General features: G+C 40.4%; 1 protein-coding gene across 3 annotated transcripts in view; it reads right to left on the bottom strand.

Annotated features, from left to right (window-relative positions):
• LOC141938141 (oncostatin-M-specific receptor subunit beta-like) overlaps positions 1–13,815 on the bottom strand; it is a 37,406-nt gene that overhangs the window by 14,078 nt on the left and 9,513 nt on the right. For 2 of the 3 annotated variants that reach the window (XM_074856693.1, XM_074856692.1), the window contains 6 exons: positions 10,752–10,915; positions 8,173–8,332; positions 4,415–4,696; positions 3,693–3,822; positions 2,236–2,393; positions 9–145 (listed from right to left, as the gene is read on the bottom strand). In XM_074856693.1, coding sequence (XP_074712794.1) covers positions 9–145; positions 2,236–2,393; positions 3,693–3,822; positions 4,415–4,696; positions 8,173–8,332; positions 10,752–10,915 — 1,031 coding nt within the window. The remainder of the gene's footprint in view (positions 1–8; positions 146–2,235; positions 2,394–3,692; positions 3,823–4,414; positions 4,697–8,172; positions 8,333–10,751; positions 10,916–13,815) is intronic. The other variant, XM_074856695.1, reaches the window with a different exon arrangement.

Raw genomic sequence — 13,815 nt, 5'->3', positions numbered from 1 at the left:
TTTCATACCAGTTCTACTTTCCCATCAGGCTGGAACACTTCAGTCTGACAAAAGAGTTCAATTCCTTTGTTTCGATGTTTCCAATATAATGTGATTTCAGTATCTGTGTATTCTTCCCACAGCTGGAAAGGTGCAGCAGGATAAACTACCAATGGAAAATCTGAGTTAGCTTTTGTAAAACATAAAATATATGCAAAAATATTTAAAGGTATTTTAGCTGAACAGTAAAAGCAAATAAGAAAAACAGATTTTTCTGCCAGTCTAGGAGAAACAGATATAAATTAGTAAAAATTAATTTTAGAATGCAAATGCAAGTAAATGTTATACAAGATTAACAAAAAACCAACCTTGTGCTGACTTGGAAGTATTTTGGAACATCATGAACAAAAGTCAGAGACTTTTATTGTAAATCCAGTAAAATTCTCTAATCCAGGGCCTGGCAGAGGCTCCTGATGCAGCATGGTGAGTAACGTTTGCCACATTTCTACACCCCAGAAACCAGACTCTTCACCAGAAATTTTATTCACAACTCTTACATTGAATGCTGCCAGTAGTTACCCTCTGGTAAACAGTGCCAGTGCTACTTCTTCCAAAAGATTTCTGAGATCCTTTACTGCTATGTAAGCAGTATTAAGCAAGAGCAGCAGATCTCAAACTCTCCTGTATTATCAGTCCAGTTGTAAGTAATAAGACATGGTAATGCAGGTGAGTGGTATGTTTACAGCTTCGGCCATTATCCTAGAACTTCACAGAACGTGAATTACAGTTTGAGGACTTCCAGAGTCAAAGGAGCTTGTGTTCAATACAGAAGGTCCCAGCTACCACATACAGAATTGAAAACAATAGACTTCAGTCTTCCTTTACTTGCTGACATCCTTTCAGTAAGAAAAAGTCTACTGAAAATATGTCCAGGATCAGAGAAGACATAAAGGTCTTTACAGCAATCATTATTTAAAAGGTTAACTCATCATAAATATTATATGTGATTTCTTTAACTTGTAACAATCACTAGAACTGGAAAAAGAAAATTGTAGTTAAACTTTAATGAACTTAGCAAACTAAATGTGACCTTTTTTAGCCTGAATTCCCATGAAAACTTACTTTATAATGTTGTGTTGACTCACTACAACCTGTCAGTTTCCTCCTCCACTTTCTTCCTGCTCTATTTCTTCCACCCCAAACAATCAAATAATCAACTTCTAGAACTCTTATGCCTCTCTGAGACAAATTTAACAGAGACAGGCATTTATGTTCCTACAAGTCATATGAAAAGCATGTCTAGCAAAACTGTAATCAGTGCCTCTGAGGAAGGAAGCACTGCCAGAATGCAGCAGTTACACCAGCAGCCTCTCTGTCCATCAGCTTGTCAGCTTCAGAACTAAGCAAAGCACATGTTGCCTCCTGCTTCTTCAAACAGGTAAGGCTGCCATAGGACCTCAGGAACACTGAGGTGGATGTGGTGTGGCTAGAGGACAGATTTGAGAACTGCAAATACTGCTGGAGACACAGAAAACACCCAGGTGTTCGGAGGCAGGAGTAGGTAGGAGTTTATGGGGCACACTGTGACACAACTAATAGGGAAGAAGGAACCACAGCCATCAGTTACTGCTCACAGAATAGCCTGTTTTGTTTCACTGATGATGAACTACTCTTCCTCCCTTACAGTAGCACAGCAGATGTTACTGTCCCATAGCAGCACCAAGACACATTTGCACTAGCAACTCTTTGCTGGCAATAGCTGCTTACACTTGTCTCACATCTCATTTGGAGAAGTGTTAGTAATTTTATTTACCCACTTTTCAAAATGTGCCTCTCCATTTTATTTTGGAAAGACAGTAACATTAGCAAAAATATTCTGGAGAAAGGGCTGAATTCCCAATTAACCTCCACAGATACTTTTCTTGAACTCCACATTTTATATCCTTGTATCATGTTGCTTCTTATACTATGAACCAGCTTCAGCAAAGCAGCAGATTTTGAAGCATTAAGGGATCATTTCAATCACCAAATCTGGCCTTTGGAGTGAAGCTTTTTTCTACCATTAATACAACTTTGCAAAGCTGAAACTGAAGAGACAGCAGATAACTATAGCACAGGGACATATAACTAATAAAAACTGTGAAGACAAAAATCAAGGACTTCTATACTTTAAACTGGGGCACTCAGGTATTAAGATTAGAAGGAGGACAAGGCCTGCAACAAAACCCCTCAACAAAGACACAGAAAAGACCTTACTTCTGTGAGTTACATCAAAAACATCTGTGGCAGTTTTCTTTCCCAGCGGGTTTTCCACAGTCACTGTGATATTACAGATCCTCTGCTGGCCTATATCCCAAGAACACGAGCACTGCTCAGAACAACTTACTGTGCACGGAACTGTTTGTTTGGAAAACCTATCAAAAAGCAGGGGGGAAGAGGGGTAAAAAGACAGACATTTTTCCATAATGCACAATTGACATAAATGTTGAAATTTTTGTTACCCAAGTAGAATACAACAAAATAAAAAATAAGGCTGAGGGGGACTATAAGAAGCCACCCAGTTCTTTCTCCTAGCCTGAAGTAGGATGAATATAGATATTCTTACAACTAGAAGAAAGTTTTCTTCAAAGTCTAAGTTCACTTTATCCTTTTAAGATACAGCTAAGTTTACTTTACACTTTTAAGACACAGCTAAACTGCTTTTAGTGATTTCCTCATGGAAATTCTAAACTAGGGACTTACTTGCCAAGAATTAATCCATTCACATGTTTACCATTATTCTTTTAAATGAAGCAGTAATTTCAAGTGCATCTTCTGACCTTCAATTTTTTAAATCACCATCACAGTATCTTAATGGAATTGAATGATGCAGAGGCCATGAAGGTATATGCAATGATGACCTGCCTTCTGCTGAGATCTTTTGATGAAAGTTTGTTGTGATGATGAGACATCTGTTCTGTTTTATGAGCTCCCCTTTCTCTGAAGGCCCTATTGTAAAGCCCCTCTTCTCTCTATTTAGATGCCTCTGAAGCAAGGAGCCAAGGGCCAGGTCTGATATGCCACAGCTATGTAACCTTGACTCAGACTGCTAAATAGCTGTGAGAAAGTCTGCAGAGAGATTAAAAAAAAAAAAAAAAGAAAAAAGAAAAAAGCTGAAATGATAGAAATTATAGACAGAAGTAGGATTTTTGAGATAGGAGTGTCAGTAGGTCAAGGACTCAAGAAGGAAAATACCAGCATGTAAAGTTATAAAGTCCTAAAGATAAAGAACTAGGGAGGTTAATCAGACTAACTGAGGGTTAGCTGGGAATCATCAATTTCAGTCACTATTAGTGTCAATGGGTTGTGGAAACACTAATACTCAGACTACCAGCTGATTAAATCCTAGTTATAAATAATAAGTTATTATTTATCCTGATTGCAGGGTGTCTTCATACCTACTGAAAGATGTCTGAACAAATTAACCCCAAAAGAATGGTTAGAACAAACTTTATCAAGCAGAACTGCTCTAATGGACCTCCAGCTACTTACAGGTAGTCTAATTCAGAGCAGTTCTGCTCAGCTCAAAATTTGTTAAGTTGATCAGTGAGCTGGAAAGAGGCAGGTAGCTAACTGCAATAAGGATAAAAAACATTTGCACAGATTTTAAAGGGAAGAATGTGACTGTTCTGTACAGCACAGGCCAGACTTAATATAACAATGAGGAGACTTACTCTTCAAACAAGGTGTATTTTGGTGAATGACGTCCATAAAGATTGGTGTCTCCACCTTGGCTCCAAGTACATGTTACTATTCTCATGTCTTGGGTTTGGCAGGAAAAATAATTAGGTGTATCAGGTGGTTCTTTTCAGAGGGAATAGACAGAAAGAAAAAAACAACAGCATGGCAGTCAAGGCAAAAGTCATCAACAATTTTACTATATTAACAAACTAGAAATAATGGATATATACAAAGTCTGGTTTATTACAGATGTTACTACTTCAATTATACGTATTCAGTGACCACTCCGCAGAAAAAATCAGGACAACACCATAAATTAATTGCAATACAAACACTTGTGTGTTATTATTTTTTGTTATATTCATACATTCATTAATTTAATCTGTATTGTTTTCTATCTGTAAAAATTACTACTAGCCTTTGAAAGGGGGACTGTGCTGAGTTTTTACCATATGCACACAGACAACGAAGCTGAACTCCTAAATGGGTAGGTATATTTAAAAAGCAGTCACCTGTCCTAGGATCAATTAATGAGATTAATCTGAACACATTTAATGCTATTTTTTTATGCTTTCTATATGCAAGTGTAAACAGAGTTCAGCTGGACATGACAATTACAACTTACAGCAAGAATTTTTTTCTTCCCCCCATTCCCCACAGCCATCTTGACTTAATAACAACAGGAAAATAGAACTGTAATAAAGCATTCACTTACTACCAACAATGTAAACTGCATGATCATAGCATTGTTCTTCGTTGCAAGACTCCCTACAGTAGGCAGAGATGTGAGGCACTTCTTGATGTGCCACATTTTTTACAGTGAGAAGTCCAACTTGACCATTTGTGTGGTTGAAAACATGAACAGGTGGGTCTAGAAAGAATTCCTTAATGATTTGACCTTTCCTTGCAATGCAACAAAGCATGATGTCAGAGCCTTCCTCTACAATTTTTTCATTTGGAAAGATTTGTGGTCCACTGCTATTTGAAGTGTCTAGGCCTGCAAATTAATACATAATAAACCATTTCAAAATCTGCTCATGGCAGCCACCTTCAACCAGAACCAGAACACATAACTGAGCAATTACACAAGAATCTGCTAATGTTATATTATCCATTCATGCACTTCTGTTTAGTATTCTTCCCCATACAGAGATCAAATTCACATGTAATCATACCTATATTTCTCTTAAACCCATAACCATATAATATAGTCCAACAAACTACCTAAGAGACTAAATCCATCTCACTGCCTTTCACTTAGGGGAAACAAAGAGTGTGTGTTTCAGCACTGCCTTGACAGATAGACGCTACCTCCTGCACCTATGAACAGTCTGATGCTTACAGCCAAAATGCTTGCTCTTGAAGATTATGAGCAGGGGCCTAGAAAAACATTGTCCTGGTTTTGGCTGGGACAGAATTAATTTTCTTCCTAGTAGGTGGTACAGTGCTGTGTTTTGGATTTACTCTGCTGTGTCTGGGAGCATTTTGATAACAGCAGTGGTGATGTGCCTGGGCTGGCAGATGGCCAGGACATCACTGCTGTTCCTGTGCTGCTGTACTGGAGAGGCTGGAACTCCAGTGTGAACTCGAGTCAAAGGGACGGTGACCTGTGGATGAGTCCACATGGGAGCAGGACCCCCCAAAGTGTCTGTGGCCATGGGTAAGTCCGCGCCAGAGCAGGTGTATCTCGAAGTGTCTGTGGCTGTGGGTATGTCTGTGCCGCAGCAGCTATAGCTCTGATGGGACTGTGGCCCAAGGAGAAGTCCTTGCTGGAGGAGGTACACCACCAAGCATCTGCGGCTGTGGATAAGTCCATCCTGCAGCAGGTACACCCTGAAGCATCAGTGGCTGTGCATGAGGTCATGCTGGAGCAACTCAAAGCGTGTGGCCATGGATAAGCCCACGACAGAGCAGGTACCCCTGGAGGGACTGTAGCCATGGGTGAGGCCAGGTTGGAGCAGGTTCACTTCTGAAGGGACTGTGGCTGTGGGTAAGGCCATGCTGGAGCAGGTATATCTCTGAAGGGATTGTGGCCCATGGATAAGGCCATGCTGGAACAGGTGCACCTCAAAGAGACTGTGACTGTGGCTCAGTCTATGCTGCAGCAGGTACACCCCTGGAGAGACTGTGGCTCACAGGTAAGGTTCCACTTGGAGCAGGTACACCCCGAAGGGACTGCAGGCTGTGGATAAGTCCAAGACGGAGCAGGGGCAAGGGGAGGAGTTCATCGCAATGTTAAACCCCATAACCTGGCCCAAAGAGACCAGGGGTGGAGATTGTAATGGAAAAACCTTTAAATTGTTCTAATGCATGATTTGAGTTGCATGTTATGGGAATTACTATAGTGGGAACCACCTGAACCAATGGAGGACAAGCCTTACAAGAAGCAGTGCAAGTGCAGCAGCGATCCGACCTGAGCTGGCTTTGGTGCCCGATAACTCCACACAACACACCACCACTCCTGTCCTGAGTGACCACAGATGGAGCCCAAAGTCATGGATGAGCTCAGTGGACATTTTGTGGACATTTGTGGACATTTTACAGACATTTCACAGGGGTGATCCACAGACTAAGGGAATGATATCTGTGTATTTTATTGAAGGATGGGAAGGGTGGTGGTGGGTAATGAGGATGTATCAGATAGTGTGGGACCTGAGCATGATGTAAAATGGTATGGAATAAGGGGTGAAGAATGTGCTGGGTTTGGCTGGGATAGAGTTAATTTTCTTCACAGTAGCTGGTATGGGGCTATGGTTTGGATTTGTGCTGAAAACAGCATTGACATTTCAGGGATGTTTTAGTTACTGCTGAGCAGTGCTTACACAGGGGCAAGGCCTTTTCTGCTCCTCATACCACCCGACCAGTGAGCAGGCTGGGGGTGCACAAGGAGTTGGGAGGGGACAGAGCTGGGACAGCTGACCCCAACCGATCAAAGGCATATCCCACACCATATAATGTCATGCTCAGCATATAAAGCTGGGGGAAGAAGAAGAAAGTGTGGGATGTTCAGAGTGATGGCATTTTGTCTTCCCAAGTGACCATTACACGTGATGGAGCCCTGCTTTCCTGGAGATGGCTGAACACCTGCCTGCTGATGGGAAGTGGTGAATTAATTCCTTGTTTTGCTTTGCTTCTGCGCATGGCTTTTGCTTTATCTGTTAAACTGTCTTTATCTCAACCCACGAATTTTCTCACTTTCACTCTTCTGCTTCTCTCCACTACCCTACCAGGGGATAATGAGTGAGCAGCTCATTGTGTAGTGCTTAGTTGCTGGCTGGGGTTAAACCATGACAAATGTCATGTTCTGAAGCTCATGCAGAGCTCATCTGAGTCAACTCTAAATAAATCAGATCAGTAAGGTGATACTGAACTTGGAATGAGAGTCCTATGGCTCTCTCAATGTTGGACTCCTTGCTGGATACAAAAATTAGTGGGATTTAAGTGACCCATAGGCTTTTGCACAGGTTGGATAAAATCTACTCTTGAGAATCTGATCCAAAAATCTGATGAAGTCAAGAGTCACTATCTTTCAGACAGCTCTAAAGCAGGTCTGTAATTCAGGATCAATCTGTGACAAAGAAATAGTATTTTTGATCCCTACCTGATTTTAGTTGAAAAAATAAAATCTCTAGGATTGAGGGTAGTAAGAAAGAAAAGGAGTCTTGCATCCTATTTCCCATTACATAAGGTGAGGGAGATGGGCAATTTGTGTGCCCCAATCCAGGCATACAGACCTATGATGCTTCTACTGCCCATGATGTTTCCCATAACTGAAAGCCCTTGCTGCTCCAAACAAGAATAGTGTTTCTTTACAAAATCACTGTAGTCATTTTTTCTAAAGCAGTTAAATATTTTGTTTAAACAAAATTCTCTGGAACTGTTCTAGTAAAACATAGTCACCTGAAAAAAAAAAAGGTTTTTGTGATATCATTAATTACATTATTGGTTCACTCCCTGTTTACTCTCATATAATTCACAGAAGTTCATTCCAAGTGACATAAGGAGCTGACTTGGTCCTCTCTTTCCACTTCTTCAATACTAATCAAAGCTATAAATCCCAAACAAAAGCAACATATGCATCAGATGACGTAGCCATTGCTATGCGCTTCCTCTTCCCCATCTGGGCCAGGGCTGCGTCTGACCTGGTGATAGGCTACTCTGGAGCCTATCCAAGATCCCATGCCACTCTATGTACTGCATTGTTTTAACATGTGAGCAAGAAAAGCTCTAAAACTTTTCGTCTACTAGCTTAGGAGGATAGTCTGCAAATTAAGACAATGGCTGAAGCATTGCTATTATTGCCAACAAAAAAAGAGTTGGTCTGTGCCTAGAGATGAAAGAGTACAAAATGGATTTTTGATCTGATGCCATCTCTCCTGAATTGGACTTCACTGTTACAGTCACTGGTGAATAACAATCTAGCTTTGTACTGGAAAAAATAAAACCAATATTGCAAAGTCTTGTTTTGCTTACCTGGGACAGTCTCCCACACACTCCACTGACTCCAGATTTTTGATGCTTCTGCTTTGCTCCTGATCTTCACCGAGTGTGACATACACTCCAAAGGTAAATCTGAATCCCATATCCAATGAAGAGGCTTTCCTGATTTATCAAGTGTGACATTATGAAACTCCTACAAACAAAGGCCAGTAAGGCAAAGTACTGAAAACACAGTGATGTCTAGACACTTTGGAAGTACAATCAAAAGCAGTGTGAGAGAGATAAAGCTCAAAGGAGGAAAATGCTTTTGAAAAATGAATCTCTGAAATCCCACTTGTTACACATGACCTCACACTAGTAAACTAAGTAACTGCTTACAAATCTGTATTAGCAGCGATGCAGTGACTGACGTGCTGGCAAGACTACTTGATTCTGGCGACATAGTTGTGAGTCAGGCCCTGCTTCTCATGAAATGGATTTGCTCTCAGTGACTTTCAGTGGGTTATTTGCGCCTGCTGTTACATGAGTGCACCTTGTCTAATGCTCTGGGTTACATATCTCTGGTGCTGAATTACAGCAGGAATCTGCACTGGCCAGTAAGGATTTATGCAGATGACATCTCCTCATAGTTCTGAGGACAGTACTACCATCAGTGACCAGCAGAATAGGAAAATATCTGATTTCCCCAAAATGTTTGACTGCTGTAACATGTACATGCAAGAAACATGAAAAAATGCATCCAAAACTTTTAGAGCTCCATGAAGGTAACAGGACAGCCTAAAATATAAAATGGAGTTCAAAAGATCATGAGAGCTAAATGCTCTGTAATATGGCAAACATTTTTGTATTGAATTATATAAACGCAGACAAACAGCAAAAAATATAAAAGGTTCTGCTGCTCTCTAAGAGAAGATATCCCACAAATTTCTCTCAGCATGTACCTACTGAGCCCCAGCTGGGCACTAAATGAGCTGCACCAATACAGGGCACAGCAATTCAAAGTAACCAGGGCACCATGGAGTCACACAGACAGATGAAAATGTATCCCAAGTGTGAATCTCCCCTGGCATGAAAGCCCATAAGAAGCAGAAAAAAATGGCTCAAAAAATTCTATTAATCACCTGTAATTATGAATACATTTTAGAATAGAACATATATTTCAGTACTTCCTAAAGCAACTGTACCAGATTCTCAGCATATAGATCTGTGCTGCTTGTATGAGCTGTACCAGAGCCCTGGCTCACACTGACAACTAGACAACTGCTCTCCATTACTGCTTTCCATCAGCAACACCTCCACTTTCATAATACCACCACTCTGAGAAAATCTCTGCATTCAGCTTACAATTTAATTTCTCAGTTTTAGCACTGAGGAACGTAGTCACTGCTTTGGAAGTTATATAAACTGTCTGTGCTTTGGTATGAGCAGACTCAAGAGAGTTTCTTTATCGGTACACACTCTTCAGAAAAAGAGAGGCAAATGCAAATGTGGTAGTGACATCTGAAATACCCTATTTTCCTTGTCATGTTTACTATGAGTTACAGAACAGACTACATCCTTGGATTTGAAAACCTTGTTCTTTCTTCCAGCAAGTTAATAAGAGTTTGTTGGAAGGATACTCCAAAAAAACACTTAGTTTGTAGCTATATGGCCCCAGTTTCAGACTTCAGGGTTAGATCTACTCATGGGTGTTAAAAATCCTATCCCATGTATCAAAGTGGTCAAAATCCTCTGAACTGCGTAGAGCTCATTTGCAGTGAAGATGTGGTTCTTCAAACTCAGAGACAAAATACTACCAATTTGGCTGACCAGAGTAAGTTACAATTCTTAACAGTTATGATTCTTAATATCCCTAAAACATGCATTTAGTTCCCAAAAGATTCTGTCAAATCCAAGGGAGGGGAAATTTCCTTTGGAGACAAAGTTCTCACATTGAAGCCATGAACTGGGGAAAACATCAGGAACATGCCTAAACCTACGATTTGGGTGATCTCAACCTCTTCAGAAAATTTGACTGGTTTAGGTTTTAAGGAAAACTAGCAGGATAGGGACTTTGAAAAAGAGACATCACTACTTCTTCCTTAACTGGAAGAGATGGGTATAAAGTAACTACTAACAGGGCCAAGCACAGGGCTTAAAACGCTTCCCTCACACTGAGACTATTGTTTGGTTCACAAGGTGAGAGGAGTTGCAGCATGACTCTTCCTCTGCTAGTCCCCAGTGAAGGGTAGTCATCATGCTACAAAAAAAAATACCAATGGTAGGGGTGTTTCTGGGGGGCTTCTTCGGTGACCTGTACCTTGAAAGGGAAACAGGCCTTCAAAATCAGATCTCCTAAGTCTGCCACCCTCCTCAGTAAGGGTACACAATGCATATCTACATTCTGCACAGGTGGAAATGACATCATCTGAGCCAATATTTTTCTTGCACAAAACCTGCTAACATTAGAGCAAGTCTGGCACCTAGTGAAATACAGAGGTATTTCTAGTACAGTTTTGTAAATCTTAAACCTATACAGCAAAGCTATCTGCATATGCATCTGAACATTTGATTTTCCTTTAGCTTCCTTTATTTTGTAAATGACTAATATACCTTTTTAAAAATACACTTACTGTCCACACAGTAGTAGTTTCATCTGTTCGACGGACTTGTATTTCAAAAGACATTGTCAGCTCAGCATCATGTGCTGACTTGCCAACATCCCATTCCACCAGCAGCTGCTGAAGAGCCAAATCCTTGGAAACATTAAGGTAAGTTACTGGAAACACAATGGATTCTAGGAGCACAAAAAGGACACAGAACTATTAATGTTTAGCTAAGTTACAAAGGAGATCTGAAACAACAGTGGTTAGAGGTAAGATAGGTTCCACACCCAACAGTTCTGAAGGGAAAAAAGAAAAGTGATCAAGACCCATGCTGTTGATAACAAAAGCAAAGATAATCTTTCATTTTAAGACATCAGCAGGCTAGAATGAGGTTCCTAAATCTACTCAGTAGCCCCTCACCATGACATTGGGTATCTATTTAATTTCTTTATGCCCTCAATTTACTAGCTACTGTATGGGAATATTGATCCATCTCTTTATAGTCTTATGCAGAGGAACAACATAATGTATTAACAGGGACTGAATACCAAGAAATCCCAACCTCCAGCAAGCCATCATTATGGCAGAAAATCCAGAAAAATCTAAGCTCAGTTTTGCTCTCTGACTTAATTAAGATTAAATTAGTGTGGTGGTTTAGCCCCTGCCGGGGTCTGAGACCACGCGGCCGCTGCCCCTCCCCCACAAAGGGAGTGAAGTACAAAGCCCCAAGACTGAAATAAGGAAAGGTTTAATACAACAATGCAATAGCAACACAACCAACAACAACAATAACAGTAACAGTGATAGCAATTAACAGAGCAAAATAGCTACCAAATACAGCAGTGGGCAGCACGATGTACAAAACCACGAGTGCACCGCGCTCCGCGCCAGGAAAATGTGACCTGCCAGGATGTGACGTCCGCATGGTATCTGAATAACCCGGCTAGAGCTCCCCCCCACTGCTGGGGAAACTTAACCCTATCCTGGTTAAACCAGGACAATTAGTTAATGTAAATCAAGTATTTGAACAGGTCAGGTTCAGCATTTCCCTCCACTAGCCAGCTCAGATAATAGTCTAGCATCAGGCACATTCCTGGTTGCTCTACACAGTGCTTAGGTACTTCAGTCAGGGCTGTGGATTCTTCTACTGGAATTAGACACCTAGTTATACCAGCCAACCTTTTGTGGGTCTGGAGTTAATTTCCCAAATAAAATAAAGTTTAAAAGTCAGACTACCATCCCTTTTGCTGTCAGGAAAGGAAAAGCCCCTTAAGAAGACTAGCCTGCTAAAAACTACAGATCACCTTATGAGTGGTCCCCCTGTAATAAAACATATATGGTATTTGTTATTCAAATCTCAAGGGGAAAAAGAAGTTGTAGTCAGGATGTTGTGGCCGAACAGTTTTGTAATTCTCTTATGTAAATAAGAAATAAGATATATGTATATAGTTTCTATTGTTAAAATCAGTTGTTAGAAGGGAGGTAAAATGGCCCCCATCTCCAAGCCACTACAAAAACACTTGTGCTGAGTCATCCCCCCTTCTGTGACGGAAACCTGAGACAAGCCCGCCGAAACCTGAGAAGAGCCCGCGAAAACCTGAGAAAAGCCCGGGAAAACTTGTTTACACCTTTGCAGACCCCTCAGGGTACGCCCATCATGAATATGGATGAAACCTACACTATAAAGGGACTCGGTTCTGCCGGGTCAGGTGTGTGTCCTGGTAGAGCAGAGACTCCCGGCACACCCAGCGCTGTTTTGCTCACTCGCCGCTTGCTAATAAATTTATTATTGATCACTAAAAATTGAGAAGTGGTTATTTCCCGCTAAATTACTTCTAATCTATAACACCCCTATTTAGATATTTGCTCTGTCACCCCTCCCAAAATCTTAATTCTTGAAAGAGATGAAATATGGCACTCGCTGATCTCTATCTTCTCTCTTTCCTGAAAAATAAACAAACAAAAGCCCAAAAAACCCCTAAACTTGATCTGGTTGTAATGAAGCCAGGGAATGGAAATGGCCAAGTAACTAGGTTTTTTCTTTTACCACAGTTACTTTCCAAGATGCTTCTGGTTGTTAGAAACAACAGGGTCAGAATGCTTATATTGACCAAGACACAGAAAAGAAGTTACAGAAATAACTGTATGTTTTAATAAAACAGAACTCATTCTGAGCATTCCTGCCCCTCTACAGCCACAGTCCTCAGGGACATGCTGGATTGAGAGACTTTTCTCCCTGATGTGCTTCATCCACTGACTCAGTGATTATCTGGGAATTTTACAGACTGCAGAAATGCAAGCATTCAGAAAATTTAGTTTGAGAATCTACATTTTGATAGATGCTTCTGGCAGCAATTAGATATCCAAACTGTTTTGCAATTTATGCCTGCTTTGCACTAACTTCTGTGCAGCAGTTTTCCTACATACAGATCTTTACATTAACTGTAGGAAATTAAAGGCTGAGGAGAAGCCTTATAACAATCCCTTACCAATCAAAGGAAGCAAATAATACTTTATAAGCATATTTATTAACTATGAGAATACAAACACTGACACAGCTTAGTTGTTTATACAAGTCCAGCCTATAATTAAAGAATAAAGGAAGGAAAGTATATACTGTACCACTAGTAACAACTTATAAAAAACTGCCAAAAGAAAGGATTGTTTCTCTTTTAGAAAATCATTTACAAACTCTGTTGGTATATTTTTAATGCATTCCATTTTGAAAGGCACTGGAAGTCAAAGCAAAATGAAAACCATATGCTTTCAATCTAGAGGAAACTACTGGCATAGGCTTCTTCAGATACACTTGGAGGGAGAAATCAAGGTTTCATTATTCAAACACTTGGTTCAAGAAACAGAATTGTGGTATCCTAAAAATGTTTTTGAGGAAGAAGTATACACACACTTATATGCACATGTACCTTCTATCAATTCTAACTGCACCCTTAACATATAATTACTGGAAAAAGATGTCAGAATTTGACAGCATTAGTGCTTCTTTAAGGTAAATGCAAAAATGTTTCAAATGCAGAAGTAAAATTTCCATTGTGGCTATGGTTATGACATGGTCCTTAAGAAAAACATATCT

Source organism: Strix uralensis, chromosome Z (assembly GCF_047716275.1).
Source record: "Strix uralensis isolate ZFMK-TIS-50842 chromosome Z, bStrUra1, whole genome shotgun sequence".
NCBI classification, from domain to species: domain Eukaryota; kingdom Metazoa; phylum Chordata; class Aves; order Strigiformes; family Strigidae; genus Strix; species Strix uralensis.
This window is presented reverse-complemented; position numbering and strand designations above follow the sequence as displayed.